The 21,875-nt window shown below is 36.8% G+C and overlaps 2 protein-coding genes across 2 annotated transcripts in view; both read left to right on the top strand.

Annotated features, from left to right (window-relative positions):
• Positions 1-224: 224 nt before the first annotated feature.
• Positions 225-1,042, top strand: LOC103697247 (histone H2AX). The gene is made up of 2 exons (XM_008779069.3): positions 225-515; positions 612-1,042. Exons 1-2 carry the CDS (start codon positions 318-320, stop codon positions 831-833), a joined length of 420 nt encoding a protein of 139 aa, XP_008777291.2. The 5' UTR covers positions 225-317; the 3' UTR covers positions 834-1,042.
• A 17,715-nt stretch (positions 1,043-18,757) lies between these two features.
• Positions 18,758-21,875, top strand: part of LOC103721038 (squamosa promoter-binding-like protein 9) — a 43,331-nt gene continuing 40,213 nt past the window's right edge. Inside the window, exon 1 of the mRNA XM_008811069.4 lies at positions 18,758-19,470. Coding sequence (XP_008809291.2) covers positions 18,824-19,470 — 647 coding nt within the window. The 5' untranslated portion in view covers positions 18,758-18,823. The remainder of the gene's footprint in view (positions 19,471-21,875) is intronic.

Below are 21,875 nucleotides of genomic sequence, written 5' to 3'. Positions count from 1 at the left end.
CCCCCTTCTCTAAGCGGTGCTATTTTTCTTTGGGCGCCTAATGGCTCTTTTTTTTTGAAATTTATATTGACGTGGCGCGCAGTGTGATAAAATAGTATTGGCTCGGTTTACCGCTAATTTCGTAGCGCTTATGGAGGGAATTCCACGCTGGCGATCCGGCGAGACTCAATTCGACCAATAACAGCGCAGCTATACTAGTTCTGTGGGAAGACTTCTTCTGCGGACTGTATATAACAAAGCCCGACTCCTTCCCCTGTTTCCGAAAAAGCTCTCCTCCCATCGTCGGCGTTTTCTAGGGCTAGGGTTTCGTTGGCGCGATGAGTTCCACGGCTTCGACGAAGGGCGGAAGGGGGAAGCCGAAGTCCTCCAAGTCTGTCTCCCGGTCTCAGAAGGCCGGTCTCCAGTTTCCTGTTGGCCGTATCGCCCGCTTCCTCAAGGCCGGCAAGTACGCCGAGCGCGTCGGCGCTGGCGCCCCCGTGTACCTCTCTGCCGTCCTCGTGTACCTCGCTGCTGAAGTCGGTGAACAGGGCCGCTAGTGTTAGGGTTAGATTTAGCGTTTTTCGATCTTCTTCTTCTGTGCTCTTTTCTGATGTGATTTGGTGCGTGTTTAGGTTCTGGAGCTGGCTGGGAACGCGGCAAGGGACAACAAGAAGAACAGGATCGTGCCGAGGCATATACAGCTCGCGGTGAGGAATGATGAGGAGTTGAGCAAGCTCTTGGGGGCTGTCACGATTGCAAATGGTGGCGTTCTTCCCAATATCCATCAGACTCTGTTGCCTAAGAAGCAGGGTAAAGGAAAGGGAGAGGTCGGCTCCGCCTCGCAGGAGTTTTAGATCCTTCTTTTGTTGTTATCAAGGTATCTTGTTATAAATGCTTGAAGTAGGGCGATTGTTAGTATATCTTAGGGTGCTTGTTAGGAAAGTGGTGGTGTTTTGATGTAATGAGGGCGGATCGTGTCAATAAATCTGGATTTTGAATACAATCAGGATACTCGTCTTTTTTTTCAAGTAAATTCTTGGGGCTTGACTCAAGCTTTTTTTTTCCCCTTGCTTTTGATTTTGGATTCCTGGAAGAAAGTCAACTTAAGATTTACAATCTTAAGTTGTTGATTTTTTTTGTTTTTGTTTTTCTTTGTATAGATGTTTGGTGATGAGAAGGCTTCTTGATCTATTCCACTTCTTGTTGAGACGTATTGGGATGTTAAAGCTTGAAGCTTTTGGTGGATGTTACATGCTAGTGTGATTGATCTATCCAATTGTTTTTGAGGCTGTCTGCACTGTGACTATTAATTCATGCTTGGTGGGTTTTCCGCTTCCAGATTATAAAGAAACTGATGCCATCTTCTGGTGTTTTGCCCTCAGATTGGGTATCTAATATTAGATGGTTGATCAGGTTGCCTGCTGTTCTGTGTGGCTTACCTGCAGAGGTAGCAACTTGATATTCCTCAATAAATATTTGCCTTGATAGTTGTATGCTGGATAACTAATGATGGTGGTGGACTCAGATTTTATTGTGATTCTTTCTTATTTATGACTACTTGGTTAATGTTTAAAGCTTTTGATTTTTGAGAGTTGGTTCTCAGTGCAAAGAGAATGAGTTGTCTATCTTGTTCTACTTGAGGGTTTGCAGATGCTGTTTTTTTGGAGCAGCAAGTCATGTTGTCTAAACAGATGCTGTACCTGATCGCTTTGTTTTTGTTTGGGTGATTGATCCATATCTTGTTGGCTGATCTGCTGCTTAACATTTGCTGTAGTTGCTTTAGAAAGCTATCAGTTTATGGTTGGCAGTAATTTATTACATTGAGTGCTGCTAGATGCTGTATAGAATGAAACAATAATCCTTGTCTGTATATGAAGTGACAGTAAGTGAGGTTCTTTAGATCTTCATAAGATGAATGCCAATTTGGAAGAGTTTCAGTTGCTTCTTGAGTTATTTCTTTCCAATATGGGCTTCTAGCTTTAAATGATTGGGTTAGGTACAAGGTTTGCTGGACCATTATCGGGGGTTGTACTGGTCGGCAATTGATTCAATATGGTACTGATATATTCCTTAACTATTTGATGCATAGAGAACTAGGGAGAGGGAGGAGAGAGTCCCGTGGAGAGGGGGGAAGAGAGAGAGAGAGAAGGAAGGAGGAGAGAGAGGGAGAGAGAGAAAGGGGCCTATGGAGAGGGTGGAAGGGAGAAGGCAAGAGGAAAGAAGAGGGAGGGAGGGTGAGGGAGGGTTTACAGTGGGAGGAGAGGGAAAGAAGGGGGAGAGTAAGAGAAAGAGAGGGAAGGGGGCTTATCTTGTCAGGGGTGCAATCAGAACCCTTGAATAGTGTCGGTCGGCATCGAAGAGGAGAGAGAGAGCGCAGGTGAGCAAGCTAGGGCAGTGAGTAAGAAAGAGAATCCACTGGGGGAGGGGATGGGGGAAGTTTTATAACCCGAACCGCCTGCATTTGGTGCCAATTTGGGTTTTAGGTCGGTTCGGCGATCCTTCGTCAGGTATTTTAGTGACTGGCTGTGAAGATTTGCCATTTGACCTAGAGAATACCTGTAATTTTTATTAATTCATGCATCCATAATGCATGGAAAATTGGTCTAATTAGATATTTCCTTTATAAAACAGAAGATTATTGTGACATCTCTTTTGTTCTTGCCAGGGCCCGGAGTGTAATGTGGCTGCTGTAGTATTTACAAATTAAGAAGGTGACCTGTTATTGATGACAATTACGAATTGGCTGGAAATTATCAAAGCCCTATAACTAGAGCAACTGATCAGTATGCAGTATCAAGATTGATAATGTATGACTGTGATTTATGATACACCGTGCCTCTATGTAGCCAAAAGAAATTGTAGATGACTCGATATTTGAATCTATTCATTTTCTATCCATTTGGGGATGTGTAATCAGTACCGAAAGGGCTAAAGGTCCAGTTGTAGTAGAATACAGATTCACTAGCATATTTGTTTTCTAATTTGGTCCATTACTGCGATGTGCTCACTGTTAATCAGATTAACATGGTGTGCTTCTTAGACATGCTGTGCTCATTGTTAATCAGATTAACATGGTGTGCTCATTTGTTTTCTAATTTGGTCCATTACTGTCATGTGCTCATTGTTAATCAGATTAACATGGCGTGCTTCTTGGACAAAGTTCTGGTTCTTGTTTGATTTGCATTATGTGTTAACATGGATTTGAAGGCCAAAAAAATGAAAAGATTTCTCTTCTAATTAGAAATTAATTTGTCTAAGCAGCCGATGATGGCAATAGCAGGCTAAGTTCGATTTTGGGGATTTGCTTTTTAGCTATCCACCTTATTGATATTTTCTCCACTTTTGCCACAAGCTAATTTTGCACCAACTTCTGTTATTCATGATTTGTGACGCAGAGCAACTTGTTTTTGGAAATTTGTTGTCATTGTTAATAGCCAGCACGTGACATCTTTCTCAGACCTTTTATTACTTGTCTGAAGAACATAACTTTGATGCTTTGAAGCATCATTTCGCTGTTGAATTAAGCAGGTAATATTGATTTTCTGGGGTGCTTGAGTCCCACTTTTGTCAGTTTTAAAAATGCTTATGATTGTTTAGTATATGAAACAAGTAAGCAGTTGCATCTTTGGGAAGTTATAAACAGATCTTTTTACATCATTGAGCCAGTAAAACAAACTGGTCAATCGTCACTCATTTTCAGTTTTGAACTTCTATCTAGTATTTGTTTCATTGTGTAATCATGTGGAGGCACATTTAGTCTTTTATTTTACTATAGAGCAACCTTGTTGTGAACTACTGTTGCTTATGGAAATTTATAAGAGTAGAACGTATGCAAGAGTATTTATCAAATAAGGAAGGCTTTGTGACATGGTTTAGATTGAAGGGATTTGAAATCCTATCACAGTAAGTAGGCATATCTTTTGGGAACTGAGAAGCAAATCTTTATTGGCTATTGAGCCAGTAAAACAAACTGGGCAATCGTCACTCTTTCTCAGCTATAAACTTCTATCTGGTATATATATTGCATTTTATAATCTTGTGGAGACATTTAATCTTGAAGTTTACTGTAGAGCAGCTTTGTGTGAACTAGTGTTGCTTATGGACCTCTGCAATATCAAATAAGGAAGGCTCGTGATGGTTTACGTGGAAGGTTTATGAAATCTATTCATTGGGGCATCTCCTGCATGCTTATTCACAATGGTAAATTCGTTTCATGGTGTTGTTTTGGTAAAAAGACCGTTTTTGTCTCCATACGACTTATATAACTAGCTGAAATAAGATGTTTCCTCTCATGTTTTGAGTATTTTCTATAGTCTTTTTGTGGAATAAAAATGTTTTTGAGCTAGCTAGATTTAGTTTTTAATCTTCTATGCTGGTACCCAAGGAGCATTTATTCGCATTATTCTTTTACAATTGAGGTAGCATCTTTATCAGATTGATTTAAGGTTATGATGGGAGTTTCCTTCTTTGCATCCTTTTCTATCTTCTCTTCGTAATGCAAACTTGGTGTTCTGTTGATTTTACGTTTTCGGTAGCAATGAAATTACATGATCAAGAAAGCCTTCTCCCCTCTAATTGATTCAGCCTTATTTTGTCAATTTCTTATGTTCGAGATTAATGTTGTCTGCTGTAGTAAGTTTGTTTAATTGGAAATTGATGCACATGTAAACCTGGAAAACATCAGGTCACTGCCTCAAGCATGAACCAGATGAAGTTGGATCAATGATTCCTGTTAAGCAGACACTGAATGCATTAGGTGTGCTAAATTTGCATCGTTTTTTTGGTTATCATACTCTAGGATCCAAATTTTTCATTGTTGCATGATATCTATTATTGGTAAGGTATTAAATTTACCAGTAATGCTTGTAACACATTTCAGTGGAGAGTGTTTAAGATTAAGGAGATAGGATTGTTCCTTTCTTAATATACATGCGTGTGTTAGTGAGTGGATTCATGCATATGCACTCCTTGCCCTGTGAATTGACCGACCTTATATGTTTTGTGGTCGGTTCCTCTCTTGCCTAAAATTTCTTTGATGGGGACTGGGTGCTGTCAAATGGGCCTTCATCATTACCGGTCTCAGTTTGCTTCATTTTCAATGGAGTGTTCTTGATTTAGAGTGATGATCTAGAGAGTCATTTTAGTGGAGAAGGTTTGACTGATGATAGTGGTGAACAAGTTACATACCTTTCTGGCCTGCATCTACCAATGTCGTGGGTCCTGTGTTTTGGTTTACACCCTTGAAGAGTAGAAAAGAAACCTGCTTATCAATGGTCATGTACATGGAATGGTTCAGCAAGAGACTTTGGAACAAAAGAAAGGTTCATATTATTTATTGCAATATCAATAGGTTTTTTGTAATAATAAATGTCAGTGATCAAAATAATCCCTCCGACGAACAGATATATTCTTGCCAGCTTCTTTTTAAGGTTGATTGTCCTCAAATATCTGCTGGTGTGGGGTAAGAGTTGTCCCCATAATTAGACTTTCTTATAGGTCTGTTATTGGATGTAGTTATGAACATCCTTCCGAGCCACATAAGAATGTCTCTTCACCTATCCAGTTCTTGTACAAGAAAATGTATTTTACTATTTATAATTATGTCTTATATTTGCATGCAAACCTTCATGTGTATCTTGCGTCAACTTATTGAATATACCATGGTGATGTCTAATATCCTTGTTGTGGCTTTGGAAAACTTGACCATCCCATTCACACAGACTGAAGGGAATAAAGTTGGATTCAGTTTCCATTTATGAGAAGATAAAACTCGAATGATTTCTTATTTTAGGATCTTGTGTTTTAAAAACCTCTTGATTTGCTACCAACAACATGAGACTCAATATGCTATTGTCAAGTTTATTGCGTTACTAAGATGCTGCAGTGAAATGAATAAGTTAATTTCTATTATTTTAATGTTCAGAGTCATGGTATGCCCAAAGATTCCATGTACTTAGGTTATTCCTTTATTCCTGGTGAAGTATCTTTTATTTGATCAAATCATAGCTAGGCTTCAATTAACTGATGAAATAGTCTATGATGTAATCTCTGACTGTAAGGAGGGGGTCCAGTTTGTAGTGACAATCGGTGTTTTTAGAAGATGTTGACGCAACCTGCAAAGTGAAGCTGATAAGCAAGATCTGGCTCTGCATACGTATGCTAGAGGGCATGCCTTTGTTTACTCTTTTCTGTTAACACGTGGACGACTCTTATTTTTTTGTCATATATTTTTTTTGAGAGCTCAATGATGGATTGATTAACAATTGTTGTTGCAAAAAAAAGGTTGAATTGAACTAAAATAGGATGTTAAGACTGACAAGCATTTATCATCCTTTTGAAATGCACAGTGAAATATCCATCTATCATAGCATATAGATTCATTAGCATGTATTTTTTCGGTTAAGTCAGTTGATTATGTAGATGCTTGGCTGTGCAGTGACCCATGATGCAAGGTTTTAATTCTGCTGAAATTGATCTGTTTTGGCCAAGATTGAACTGAAATGAACTCTTGTTTTGGCTGAAACTGACCTAAGCCAAAAGTATATATATTTTTTTAAAAAAGGTTTTCTTTTGATGTTTGTGTCATATTGGGGTCATTTCTTTATTTACATAAGTCAATGTAATATCAATTTGCAATGCTTTTTCTTTCTCTTCATTGAATTAAAAGGGGGTACAGATAATAAACATGATCCATAACAGGCTGAATTCTCCAAAAACCCCTTCTTTATAATACCCTATAAAGACCAACATGAACAACTAAACACAATGCATTTCACAGGTATTACATCCTTTTATATATAAAATAAAGTTCTATAACTACACACATTTGATTATATAACATGTAACCACAAAAATATGAAACATGTCCCTAAATTCCATATTTTTGTAACTTCTACAAAAGCATGAAGAAAAATATTTGCACTAGGCATAAAAAGTTTCATAAGTGCATACATAATGAATTTTCAACCAATTGAAATTCAAGAATTAAATCATACATTAGTCGATGATTTTCACTTATGTATAATATTAACTTTAGCCTTAAATTGTTATAATTAAACATAAAGAATCTCTATGTAACACAAAGTACTCTAATATAGTGGAATAACATATCCTATCTTATTTTTTTTCCTTATTTTTTTCATTTTTCTTTTGAAATTTCTTGATTTTATTGATTGAAACTCCAGAATTTGGAGTGAGTTTCATACTGCAAAAAATGATACTCCACAAGGCTAGTGGAAATCAAAACTGAGTTTTCAAAAGTTAAGAATTTCTCTTAGATTTTATGTTAGTTGTCAATTAGCTGTATTTTTCTTTTTGTTAACTGGTTCTTTTTACCCTTTAGCATTTTATTTTAAATGAGGGCTAAGGTTTCTCCATCATGACCTGGGTGTTTTGGATTCAAAGCATGGAAGCAATCTTTCTGCATGCGGAGGCGAGGTTGCATATATCTGACCCTCTCCAAACCCTGTAGTAGTAGGAGCCTCATGTATTAGGATGCCCTTCTAGGCTATTTTAAATCAAGGGTTAAGATAAAAGGATCTTAGATCTTATTTGACAGTTTGATGGTCCTAGTTCGGTGGTGGTATTATGAATGATAATCATGCCTTGTTTGTTTAGTATTGGGAGTAAAAAAATTGTAAAAATTTCTTTTGTTCAAAAATGGGGGTCTCAGGGTTTTTTTTGTAAGTCAGTAGGATGGTTGTCTAAGGATAATATTCAAAGGACGCCTTGTTCTCTTAGTAGAGGTGTGAGACCTTCAACCGCTAGGTATGAGGATTGGTTTCTTAGTGGTGCGAAGCTGCTAGCTATTATCTTTTCTCTTGCCTTTACTCTTTTATCAACAGTTTGTGCTTTAATTTTTTATATTCATTTTTTCTACTCCCAAATCTGATTCCCCTGTTTTTCAAGTCCAAGTATTGATGCTCATGCTTAGGTTTATCGATCTCTAACTAGCTTCCTTTAAGCTATAATTCATGTTGCAGAAATCAGTTGTTCGACAGCTCATTCAAATCCTCTGTTTCTGTAATTTAAATTTTAGTCCACCAGTCAAATACTAAGTCCTAAACCTTAAGTTGAATTCCAGTCAATAAAGTCCTATTTCCTTTGAGAATTCAGACTTCAATTTGAACGGATAGCAAGGCATTAAATTCTGTCCTAAAAAAACTTTAAACCCTTCCATTTACTAACTGATAAATTGGTTTCATATGCTGTAGGTTTGCCACCACATTCACTATCAATTTTGTTGAAATTCCAACTCTCATAATTCAGTTTTAAATAAAACTTAAATCTGAATTGGATTTTCCTGCAATTTATGAGTTAAGCTTTATCTTAAGCCCTAAGAAGCCTCCTCCAGTACAGGACATCAATTGAATAGCTTGAGGCTTATGCTTTTGGATTTCATATCTTGGTGCTATATACCATGTCAGGTTAGGATTAACAGTGTGTTTCATGGAGATGAGTTAAAACATATTTGTCTTGATCATCTTATAGGTGTTTGATTTCATGTGGATTATGTGATAGAAGAGTTTTTTGATAGTAATAAGAATATGTCTACAGTCAACTGGAAAAGGCTAAGTACTCTGCTATAGTTTATCTCTAACAAGTGGCTTTTGACGCTTAAGCATTGATTTTGAGTGCAAATCGACATGGACGCATGATGTGTCCCTGTTTTGAATATTGATGTGTTGGCTACAAGAAACATCTTTCATGTAGTTAGCAGCATTCTGCGACGACTTTGTCATATGATTTGCCACCTGGTTTTAATCTTCTGAAGAATGTCTTCAAGACTGACTATGGATTCTAGGTAGCTGATATGGTCATCTATGATATCTGCCCCTACAAGGTGAATGGCATCCATTCTATCTACTTATCTATCTATAAATTGATGTGCAGGCTCCAAGAAACAATCTTTCATGCAAGGTGTGTATATATATATTCTGTATCAGTTAGAAGTCGTGAACTACCATTTAATTAGAATCTTATTGATTGTATGTTGTTGTCGGTGCTTGTGTGAGAATAGCTACAAGGCAATGAAGGGCTATTCTCTAGGTTGTCCATTATATAGCAATGGTGATTTTGTACCAGGTATTATATGGACGCAAGCGCATGCCATTGTTTTCTCCATGTAAACTATCTAAGAAATGATGCTTTTTATTGAGGATTAAAACCTGTTTCCCTACAGAATGAAATTTTGAGGAGCCCTGGGATGTAAACTTTTTGAATTTTTGATGCAGATACTGGTGTTTTTCTCTTTCCCCTTTTCTTTTGGTGCCGTGCTCTCTGATTTCTTGAAGGCAGCATTGTTTGGCCAGATAGATTTATGGTCATGGCTAAAGGCTTTCTCCTCATTTGTTTCTATGCTTTGATGGTGGTCAAGATTGAAGTTTGGTGATTTTTCATGTTACATCTATCATATGATGAGAAGATTGAAGGAGCCTATCCTATCCAACTGATTCAACCTTTATTGTTTTTAATGTTTCTTGTTCCTTGCTAAAAATGCCATGATTTTTGCTGCATCAAGTTTCTTTTGATGTCGATAGGAATGGTTGATGAATTATGATGCATAAAATTGACTCCAAAAAGTAGAGATAAGGCTTGATGATTATGGTTGTGCTTTGTAGATAATCAGTTTGAATTGTTGAATTTGTTCAATATATGTTGAATCAGCCATTAAGTCAATTTTATTTGGAGTGCTCAAGATTTGCATTCGAAGTTTGTATCTGCGGAGTTCATGAGTAAGATTTCAATATAAATGATGATCGATGGATTTATACCAAGTTTTTCGTGTGGATATATGAATTAATTGCAGCTGTTGTTTCATTTCCTGCTTCAGCCCTCTGTGTTTGCATGCCTGCTTGCATGTGTTTTGCTTCCTTGAGGTGTCATGGTATCCGTACAAGACTGTTAGCTTCTGTTTTTATTTTTTTTATAAAATAGTGAATATATTAATATTTAGGGTTTGTTTAGAAAATTCAGCAGTATTGAGTTGGATTTTTCGTTGGATCAAGGATATAAACTCAATCCCTCTTTATCTCAAATCATGTGAGAAAAAAAAATCTCTCTTTTTTTTTTAATCCTGCAGTCTAACAAGCCGATAGATAGAATTTAGGTTAGTAGTAGAACGGGCTTGAGAAAACAAGAGGCTGAGTAAGTTGACAGGTTCTATTTTCATAGACAATCCAGACCAATCTTATTGGATTTTCCAAATAGGCTTTTAGCCTTCTAAAATTTCTTTCATCTCGTGGGACAACACTCTGTTTTTAGGGCTCTCTTTTCTCATATGCCGAAGTTTGAAACTATTGTGTGCATCATTCCCAACTACTTAACAATCTCCCCCTATCTATGTACATATATTAGTTTGGATGGTAAGAGCACGTTCCATTAGGAAGGGGCAAGGATTCGATTTCCCCCTTCTAAATCCCATTGCTCAGTATTTGGTTCCACAAGCACCAGGCTTGATCCATCAACAGCCTAGGCTTTGACCTAGGCTGTAGGGAGAGAGAAGGAGGGTATAAAATAGAAGATAGGGTTGTATATATATATATATAAAGAGAGAGCTAGATTTGATTACACTCGAGTAGATCTCTACTCAGAATTGGTCAAGCCTAGATTGAATGATAGGGTTCTATATCGACGTCCGAGCTATTGAATATGATCTACTACCTATAAATTGCTTACATACCGAACATTATATAATTAAGAGATGCTTAACTTAAGCATTAAGTGGTTAAAAAAATTGAACAATCTAAATAATATGATATATATTTTTTGATCACTTGATGTATAGGCCAGAGATCTCCAAATTATATAATTTTTGGTGGATAAGTAGTTTAGAAATAGTAGGTCACATCAATAACTCAGATCATTGATGTGTAACTAAATCTTTGTAGAGATCCACAAGTATAGCCAAGTCCATCCCTTTATCTCTCTCTCTCTCCCCCCCCCCCCCCCCCCCCCTTCTCTATATAGTGCATTCATAAGATTGGCAACGCTATGTGGACATGTCTTTCTAGATTGCATGTCATGATTTAGTAACTATATAAGCGTTTTATGACCAATTTCTAAGTTGTGTACCATTCTTCAATAATTTGTAAGAGGTACATGTGGCATATGCTCTCCCAAACTAGTACTTAAAATAATTGTTAGTTCTCAATCTCTTTTATACTTTAAATGGCACAGGAATTTTTTTTATCACAATTTTTTATAAAAAATATAAAATAAGAGAAAAACATTACTCCTCCAACCTATTTTTTTCTTATAAATATTTTTATTGATCACCCATGTCACCGATCAATTCATCAATCTCATATGGTAGCCAAAGATTGTTGTAGTACTGCAATCACCTTCATACAAGATCAACGGTATGATGGATGATCTTTAGCATTTTTTTACTTAACATGTACTATCTATTAAAAATTAAATAAAAATATTTTTAAAAGAAAATATTTATTCATCTCAAATCAAAACCTCTCTCCAATGGGGAATATAACTCTTTTTTCATCATAAAGCAAATTGAATACTTAAAAATGTTGCTAAGTAAGCTAAATACTTAAAAATGTTGCTAAAATCACCCACCCATCACTACTCAATCTATCAACCCTATGTGGCGACCAAAGATTGATACGGACAAGTAGGTAGTGTCAATCACGTCCTGGATGGTTAGTTACTTTCGTTTAAAATTGGTGATCTGGTTAGCGATATGGTTGATGATTTATAGTAGTTTTCTTTACTAAACATTTTTTTTGTCTACTAAAAATTAAACAAAAATATTTTTTCAAGAACACCGATTATTTTGGTTGAAGTTGCATTTTTCATACGAAAGAATGATTCACCTACTTTTGTGATGTCAACCATTAGATCAAATAACATTATTTCGAGATCTTGAGAAAAAAGTTCAAAATACTTTGAGAATTGTGCAATATACGATCTAATAATTAATATCGTTAAAAAAAGATAAATCATTCTTCCACTCATAGTCTCGTGTCTGTTAGGCGTGACCACGAGGCCGAGACGTGCTTTTATTTTCAGAAAAATAAAAAAAAGCATATGTGTGGTCTATTGCGTATAAAGTTTGTTCTCCTGTTCACCATTCCACGTTAAAAATACTAAGGCGTTGGACCCATTCACCATTAGCCATATTCATACCCGTCGTGTGAGCCCGTCTATGTACCAAAAATATATATATATACCAAGCCGTTGGGCCCGTTCAAGAGCATTGGCTCGTGGCTGCGGCGCGCCCTCCAAAAATATCGCGGCCTCCCGAAACTCGGGGACTTAATCACGCAAGTGTTTTTTTTATTTCTTTCAGATCTCGACAGTCCTTAGTTTATTTTTTCCAACAATGTCGACATGATGTTGCAACCCGTCACCTACTCCGGTCATCCCCCCGTGGGCCCGTGATGTCCTATGTTTTTTTGGTCCAATCGTTGCCGTCCATACTCCTGCGAACGGCTGTGATTGGACCAAACAGCAGTGCCATATGCTGTTCGTAATGAGGCAGCAAATCACCACCCGCTCGCGGCCACGATGATTAGCTTTCTGGGTCTCTCTCTCCCTGTTGCTTCTGCTTTCCGCAACCATCCGAACGCACCCCTGGCCCTACCAACTTTTGGGTAACTCGAAGAGTTGTTATTATTTTTATTATTATTTTTTGGTGTGGTACAAGATAAGATGAAGTTGTATGAGGGCTTTATATCTATACATTTATCAAAAAGTGGAAGGCCTATTTTTTCTTAGATTTTATCTATCACAAACTTACAAAAAATATCTTTCAATAAATTTTAGTATACTTTTTAACAAAAGACTTTTAACAAGCTAGGTACACCAACCAAATAATCCCTCTTAACGTAAGTAGGAAGTTCATTACCAAGACATCACATATTGCTAAATAACCATATTTTACAAAATCGTTTAAATTAGTTTTCGACTAAGCAATCTACATGATTATATCCATCTTATCCTTATAAAGGATTAGAAGCACTGTACTTAACCCTTAAAGAGTAGAACCAAAGTATCACAAAACTTATACGAAGTAAGTCCAAAAATTTTACAACAATGGAACAATTAAAGTACCAATGTATAACTCCTATCAATGAGGTCCAAAATATAATCATATTAAAAGCAAAAGGCAAAACACATAAAGTTAAAGATGTTCGTAAATCATTCCAAATATATTTCAAAGTATTTGCAGTATTTGGCATTGCTATATTCTGGAAAATTTTGATCATATAATTTTAAAAAGCTTTTCTTATAAAATTAAAATTTTAATTTCAAAAATTAGAATTCTTTAACATAAATATTTTTAAGAGAATATTAAGAAGGAAGAAACTGGAAAAATCAAAAACTTGTTTGCATCACAAGCGCAATCAACAAAAGCATCCAACTACTCCAACAATCTTATCTTAAAACCTAAAAGCCTGTAACAAAATGCATGTCAAGATTAATGCTCAAAATATGAATGGAGAGAAAGTACTATGGATTGCTTAGATCTTATTGTATATAATACTGATTATGCTAAAAAAAATTATACTACACCATTAAAAGGGAGTCTAGCTCTCTCTAGAGTGTGCCAAGTGTCGGCTTTTTGAGTGTGCCTTGTGCTTATTTAATATCATGCCATTTGGCGCCTAGGTGTGGACCTCCTCTCTCTTCTATTTCTCCTCTCTTTCCTTATGGTTAGCCAAACAATACACCACCAAACCCCTACTCTTCCTTCTTCTTCTTCCATGGAGCTCTAATAGAGAATCAAGGCCAGGGGAGGAGGTATTATTGGGTTGTTGGATATTAAATTGCTAAATATATATCATTTTACTCTATACTACATACTAGTGAACATCATATTGTATATTGTAGAAATGATACATCGATTTATCTAGATATATATATATATATATATATATATATATATATATATATATATATTGACTTATTAAATAACTAATTTATTTAGTACTTATTATTTGGCTATATAGTATGTACCATAATTTTTTTAAAAATTTTTTTAATCATATGAATGATGGTTTTGTTTGTAGAAAAAGTCTATATCTAATGAATTTCGTCTGTAAGATGTATACTAAAAAAATATTGTAAAATAAGAAGTTTATCCTATAATTTTTTCTCTGATGCCCTTCGTTCTTGCCCTTCTCCCTACGCAAAAGGAACCCGACTCCCGCTGGAACAAAATAAGTGCTTCACACGCCAATATTGAGTGTCACTCTCATACACCAAAGCCCCAGTGTTTCCCACAGCCACGTAGCCCAAGTGTCCAATAACGCCTATTGGAGGAATGAATTCAAAATAATAATATGAGAAATATACTCTTAAATTATTCTCTTATTTATATTTAAATCGAAGACGTACATATGAGAAACATTCCCTAGATTCCGTTCTCTATTTTATCAATTGTTTCAGAAAAAGGCATCTTTGGTTCAGAGCTTTATTGCTCCTCTTACTATGGTGATTGATGGTATCAATGCAAGGATATTTATTATTGTTTGAATGCTGGACTTTGTCGACTCTAGACAAGTCCACTAATTCAATATGCATAAATGATTCAAGAGGTGAGCCATAATAAATATTCAAATAAAAGATTGGAATTTGGTATGTAACTATTATTTTGTTATAATAATAGGTAGGATTAAGAATAAAAAAATAACATCAAATTTTGATGTTTTTATCAAGATATTTTTAGCTATGATTTTTAACAAATCCAATCAATGATGGATATGCTACAAATTTCTTCACTCATATTTTAATATATAATAAATCCAAATCAGATGATATAAAATAAAAAATATAGCTTCCAGTTAGTGCGGGTTTCATGATCAGATATTCTCTGGACAGGTTGATAGCAGCTGGTGGGCGCCGCATGCTAGATCTTACTGTTGTTGGGGCAGAACTTTGAGCAGCTTGGAAGGGTATTGTAACAACACAGGATCTCACCCAAAATGGCTAGCCGGAAGTTACTATTTGGGTTCCTTGATCCTGTATAAATATCCAAGATCTACCCAGCGAATAACCGATGTGGGACTAAACACACGCCCGCACGGGTCCTCACATACTCCCCCCGTTCAAGTCCTGACGTCCTCGTCAGGCTAAGGGTTCAAATCCATTCAAATCTAATCACAACACCACGATCGGCCCGTGGTCAGTCCCAATGGATCCGTGCTGCAGTGTCCCCTAGTCCACATAGATTATGGGCCGGGTCCGCTCTGATACCATTTGAAACAACCCAGGACTTTACCCAAAATGGCTAGCCGGAAGGTATACATATCCTATATGGACTAGGGGATACTGCAGCACGGATCCATTGGGGCTGACCACGGGCCAATCGTGGTGTTTGTGATTAGATTTGAATAGATATGAACCCTTAGCCTGATGAGAACATCAGGGCTTGAACGGGGGGAGTATGTGAAAACCCGTGCGGGCGTGTGTTTAGTCTCACATCGGTTATTCGTTGGGTAGATCTTGGGTATTTATACAGTATCAAGGAACCCAAATAGTAACTTCCGGCTAGCCATTTTGGATGAGATCCTGGGTTGTTACAGGTATATCTTATGCGAGGCGGATTTTTTGTGCCGAGCAGGTGTTTCTAGAGGGAAACTCTTCCTTGGTGATCGATTGGATCCGGATTGTAGATAGGTACGGTGATGATCATCCACTCATCCGGGAGACCCGGAGGTTGCTTCAGGAGGCGGGTGAGTTTCAGATTGCCAATGTGTTTCGGGAGGTGAACAAGGCCATAAACTAGGTCGCCTCCTTCGTTGCCCGGCATTTTGGAGAGTTTTTTTGGACATCTGTAGCAGATGTTCCATCTTCTTTGAATTTTTTGCTTTCTTGTGATTTGGCTGGTTGTACTCATGTTAGAATAGTTTAAATTATCGTTTCTACCAAAAAAAAAAAAAAAAAAAGCTTCCATTAGGTTTGCTTGTTATTTTTTTATTAATGCTAATAATCTTCTTCAACATTTTTTTTTGTTGAAACTTTCAGGATGAGACGGAGGAAGCAAAATAGAAGTGAAGATTTTAGCACTCTCCTCAACCAAGGTAGAAAAAAAGAATTTTGCATAAAAAAGTTTTAATTATAATTATTTTTTTGCAAGAAAAAATGACTTCTGTATCTAGATGCCATCTAAATCTTGATATGACTGCAGTTTTTAGTAATACTTTTATATCAATAACACAGTTGTTTACTTATATTTTATTTATTTAAATTTTGTTTTATAGTTTCATATTTTTTGGTGCATTTTATTAGCAAGCAAATTGTTGGAAAATTAAGGAAGGATAGAAAAGTAGATCTATAGAATGGCTAAAAATAAATATGTAATGGTTAATAAAGCTCTTGATGGGTCTCTTCTTTTATATTCAAAATTCTTTTATGATATAATTTCATACTAAAAATTCAATAAAGATATGAATAATTTAAAAATATATTTATGCAAAATATTCCAAATAATATGATCCTAACAACTAGGCATGTGCAACGTATATATAAGAATACGTGATAATGTAAAATAAAGTTATGCTTACAGAGAGATCTCCACTAAAAATTTTAAAATTGAAGTATGATTTTTTTTTTAGCAGTTTCTTATTATTATTTAAAATAGATCTTTATTGTTAAAACTTAAAATTTCGGATCTATGAGTTTGTTTAATAGATGATCAATTGCAATTTTGGAATGGAAGAAAGTCTACAAAAAGTTAAATTATGTGCATCGATGACCCCTTTGTACCATTTCAAAATGTTAGCTTTTATTAAATATTATTAACTAAATCTAACATATATTACTCAGTAATTTTGATAAAAATATATTTGAATATTTTTTCTTCTTTTATAATAAACTGCAGATGTAACAACTTATGGCCTCATCCAAAATGGCTAGCCGAAAGGTATTATTTGGGTTCCTTGATTCTGTATAAGTATCCAAGATTTATCCAGCGAATAACCGATGTGGGACTAAATATACGCTCGCATAGATCCTCACATACTCCTTCCGTTCAAGCCCTGACGACCTCGTCAGACTAAGAGTTCAAATCCATTCAAATATAGTCACAAATACCACGATCGACTTGTGGTTAGCCCTAATGGATTTGTGTTGCAGTGCCTCCTAGTTCATATAGGTTATGGGCCGGATTTACTCCGATACCATTTGTAATAATTCAGGATCTCACCTAAAATGTCTAGTCGGAAGGTATTATTTAGGTTTTTTGATCCTGTATAAGTACCTAATATTTATCCAGCGAATAATCGATGTAAGATTAAATACACGTATGCACGGTCCTTACAGTAGATACTATTGATAATTAGTAAATTGACTTAATCATGCACTAGCGTGCTGGGATGGCTGTGGGGCCATTGCTTCCAAATTCCACAAAAACTCTTCAAACTTTTTGACTTTTTCGGGGAGAGAGAGACTCCCACAAGCGACCAAGGCCAATATTTGTGTCTCTACATTGTATGGATGAATGTCATTATTATATTTTTTAGTTTAAAACATTATGCTTACAAAATATCAGAGATCACATTAAAGTTAAAAATTGGTAATTGGCTGAAAACTCTCATATTAGTACCAATCTTAACTATTACATCCGATCGAGCGAGCGATGAATGAATAAGTGAGCGATGCCAAAATCTGATCCAGTGAAATAGTAAACAATAATTAACCACCAAAAAAAATAGTAAATAATAAGAAGATTTGAAAGAGAGTTAGGGAATAATGTATCTGATGTGCTCAAGATAGCTAGAGTGCCATTTTATAGATGAAAAGTTTTTGTTTTTGTATGGGTTGAACTTTGAAGTGCCAATTAGAGAGCTGATTTTTATTTTTTTATAAGTTTTTTTTTCACGAATACTCTTTAAAAAATTCAAATTTGCCTGAATATTTTTTTAAAATTTATATTTATTTCTATATTCTAATAAAATACTATTTTTGCACAAATACTTTTAATATAATGATTCTTCTAACATCGTTAATACAAATCATATTTATTTTAATTAAAAATAAAATAAAAATTTGAAATTATTTTTTTGTCCCTTTATTGCGGTCTATATTAGCCATTTTAATTTGAAATCGTTAATATTTTAACGGTGTTAGATGGCGTGAATATATATATATATATATATATGTAAAAATAAGAATAAAAAAATTAAAATAGTAAAACAAGTATTTTACGAGGGTATATATGTAAATACAAATTTTGAAAAGATTTTTATGCAAAATTTGATATTGAGGAGGCCCTTTTTTTTTTTTAACCTTTCGTTGTTTCACCTAGCTAAGAAAAAATTCAATCTGCCAATCAATGACGGACACGTGGCATCAAAGATACGTCGATGAATAGGAAATTCCGTGAGATCTGTTAGTTATGCAATTTGTTGTCCTATTCCTTGTTCAACGTCAAAATATCCACAACAGTACCGTCAGAGATTCGTCGCCGCCTCCGATTTAAATAATTTCCAACACTCGCGAGTCATAATTACAATATTATCATTCTAATTTCCCTTATTTTTCACCGAAAATGGCCAAGAATGTCGACATGATGACGCGCTGAAATAGGACGGAGCCACCGTGCGCCCGCGTTCGTCCCTACGCTGTTCTGTCCGATGATAGCGGTTCATGACGGCATGGACGGCTGTGATTGGACCTAGCGAAGCGCAGAGCTATGTAAAGCGACGGCAAATCCGCTCCTCCATCACCGATGTCGAGCGCGGGGCCCACCGCGTTGCTCACCAAACGGACGGTCCATTTTGCTTCAAGAGTCAGCCAAACTGCCGCCCCCACCCGTAACGCCCCCCAACCCCAACCACCGCTTGTGCCTTGGGCTTCCATCAAAACCCAGCCCCACGTCGACATGGAGACGGATCTAAATCCCGTGAAGGCGGAGCCCTCCCCGCCCTCCCCGGCGCCGTCCGCGACCGCTTCTTCGCATAGGTCTAGGGTTTCGGAAATGGAGATCCCTCCGATGACTGACGTCGCGGCTGCCGCTGCGGAGGCGGAGGCGGCGGTCTGGGATTGGGAAAATCTTCTCGCCTGCACCATCGACGAGGAGGATCCCTGGATGCTCCCATGGGAGAGCTCCGAGGATGGCCAGACTCCGATTCCTCCTCCGCCAACGGCGGCGGAGCCGTCATCACTCCCGCCGGTCCCGGCGGAGGCGGCGGAAGGGAATAACCGCGTGCGGAAGAGGGATCCGCGGCTCGTGTGCCCGAACTATCTGGCGGGGATTGTGCCGTGCGCGTGCCCGGAGGTGGACGAGATGGAGCTGGAGGAGGAGGATGTGGCGGAGGCGGTAGCCGGAGGGAGGAAGCGCGCGAAGACTGGGGGAGTGGCGGCGGCGGTGGCGGCGGCGACGGCGAGGTGCCAGGTGCCGGCGTGCGAGGTTGATATCAGGGAGCTGAAAGGGTATCACCGGCGCCATAGGGTTTGTCTCCGGTGTGCTAATGCTTCGTCTGTGGTGCTTGATGGCGAGCACAAGCGGTACTGCCAGCAGTGTGGCAAGTGAGTTGGGCTCTGAAGCTCTGTCGACTGTTCCCATTTGATTTTATTAGGTTTTCTCTGAATTTTATAAAAAATAAGGTTAAAATTTTGATTTTGATTTCTCCTTTCTTGACCTGATGCTCTTAACCACCAGAATGTTTAAATTTTGAGTATTTAAATTGGGTTTTTCTTTTCTCTCTTGAAATCTGTTCCCTAAAATTCAAAAATCTACTTTAGGACACAGATTCAATGGTTGGTCACTATGATTTTCCAAAACCAACGTGTTATCGATCAAAGGCTTTTTAACAATAAACATTATCAAACAGGACACCAAAAAACTAAAACTTCCTAGGCAATAACAAACTGAAATGCCTGGTTGGAAGGGTTCAATCAGTAAGAACCATCAAAATCAAATATCTTTTAGTCCTACAATCTCGACAGTTGTGGTTAAAAGGTTTTTCTTTTTTTCACGCATCTATTAAGGAACTACTAATCCTTAAAAGATCAAAAGTCTTCCACTATTCCAGGGGAAGGAGTCAAACAAACACTGCTGCCAACAACCGTCTAGCAAACTTAAGAGCACTTCTACCATCCTTCGATTGCTATCGTCCCATTAAAAAACTAAATGCATACACTTTGGATGCATATTTTTAGTTGGATATATGTAAGAAGGTCATATTATTGATAACGCATCAGGTTAGCCATGTTTTCATGAATTTAGAGAAAGACCGGTATTATCACTGACCTATTATGATTCTTGATGTTTTCCTTATTCCCTCAAACCCATTGCAATAAGGAATGCTTGTGAGTCAAATTAATAGAGTTTAGACTTAGAAGTGATGGACAGCTGATTGGATGACCCAATCATTTGTTTATTTTAATTTGTGCAACAAAAGGCAATAAAAATTATGTATAGGATGTCTATGAGGGCCTTTCTTTTGGGTTTAGACATTCTTTGGGGCATAAACTTTCAACAGGTTCAGGAGAAAATAAAAGAGAGTTCAAGGAAGCTTGTTGCCTTTTTTTTTTCTTTTTTTGAACTAGGACCGTCTTAACAAACAAGGAAGAAACAAGCCAGAAAAAATGCATGATCACCATTGTATAACCTATCCTAATATGGTTGGTATTCAACTTTCTTGGAGGAATCCTTCCTCAGTGAACGTTCTTTACAAGTGGAACAACAAAAGGTGTAGGGGTGACCGACCATATAAGCTCTATAAAGAATCGTTATTACCTGTTCAAATAGGAAAACTGATTTTAAGAATAACTAACTACGATCCCTGAAAAATGTTTATTTCTCCTTTTTGCTGACAGCAACTCCGTTACTAGGTATCTTATGGTGATTTGTTCTTTCACAATAGTCCTAGTTGATGAAACATAATATGTGAAATGACCCTTTTCTGTCCATTTTCTCTTCTTTCTTCTCCTATTCCTCTTCCTTCTCCTGATGACTTACACTCTCATGGCCGTTCCTTTCATAACCTAGGCAATGGAAGACTAAGTATTGCAAACTCTGAATTTTGCTTTAGTTTACAGAATTTAAAAAAGAGGCTAGTCGAAAATCTTGATTTATAGTGAACTAATTAATTTATGTTCACTTTGACAATGGGGGTGCCAACTAGTATAGTTGGTTAAGTCTTTGAGAGTTGGTGACAGGGATTTAGGTTTAAAATGCCATGTCCTTTGTATGGTCATAAATCTGAATTCTAATGCTTTTGTATATTTTTATTTGTGTTGATTAATTGATATTGTGGCAATAGGTAGTAGCTCAGCTAGTTGGTACCTATCTCTCCAAGTGAGAGGTCTCAGATTCAAACTTGAATGGTGATAAATAACCATCACATTTTTAAAAAACTGGTAATTCATTGTTAAATATGTTTAATATTATGTATTCATTATTATTTATGCATATCTACATCTTGCTTTATACCTTGTGTCTAGGCTTTTGGGGTCCTTGCCACCTTAGTGCACCTTGAGCCTTTGACTATAATAATTTTTTAGCCCCAAAAATCAAAAAAGCAAGCTTCGATGCTGCAGGCTAATCTCCCTAGGTAGTTGTCCCTTCTCCTTCATTTTTTTCTCCATCTTCAGATGGTGGAGAATGATTGCAAAAGGGGCTGTTTAAGTTATTTCAAGTAGTGCTAGGCAATTCCGCTTGATATGGGGCTAGTTTTGCTTGGTTCAGGGTGAATGAACTTTGATCCGCCTTGAGATATTCGATCTGCGATCACTTTGAGCAGTTGGATGGTATTTTCCCAAATCAATGCTCCTTTTACTGCCAAGGGGTTGATAAAGTATTTATTGATAGGTATGCATTGTGCCGGCCATTATTTGCCACCGTGATTTGAACTTGGTAGAATTAAGCATGTATTGATTGAAATCCTGAAACAGATTTGTTTTGGAATTTGGACAAAGTAACCTAAGCC

The sequence above is a fragment of the Phoenix dactylifera genome, chromosome 13 (genome assembly GCF_009389715.1).
Source record: "Phoenix dactylifera cultivar Barhee BC4 chromosome 13, palm_55x_up_171113_PBpolish2nd_filt_p, whole genome shotgun sequence".
Taxonomy (NCBI): Eukaryota; Viridiplantae; Streptophyta; class Magnoliopsida; order Arecales; family Arecaceae; genus Phoenix; species Phoenix dactylifera.
Note: the sequence above shows the minus strand (reverse complement) of the source record. Positions and strands in the feature narration are given on the sequence as shown.

What these genes read in the sequence shown, in the direction of transcription:
- LOC103697247 (XM_008779069.3), top strand. Translation starts at nt 318, where the DNA reads ATGAGTTCCACGGCTTCGACGAAGGGCGGAAGGGGGAAGCCGAAGTCC. An exon ending in TCGTGTACCTCGCTGCTGAA is followed by an intron (nt 516 to 611) that starts GTCGGTGAACAG and finishes GTGCGTGTTTAG; the next exon opens with GTTCTGGAGCTGGCTGGGAA.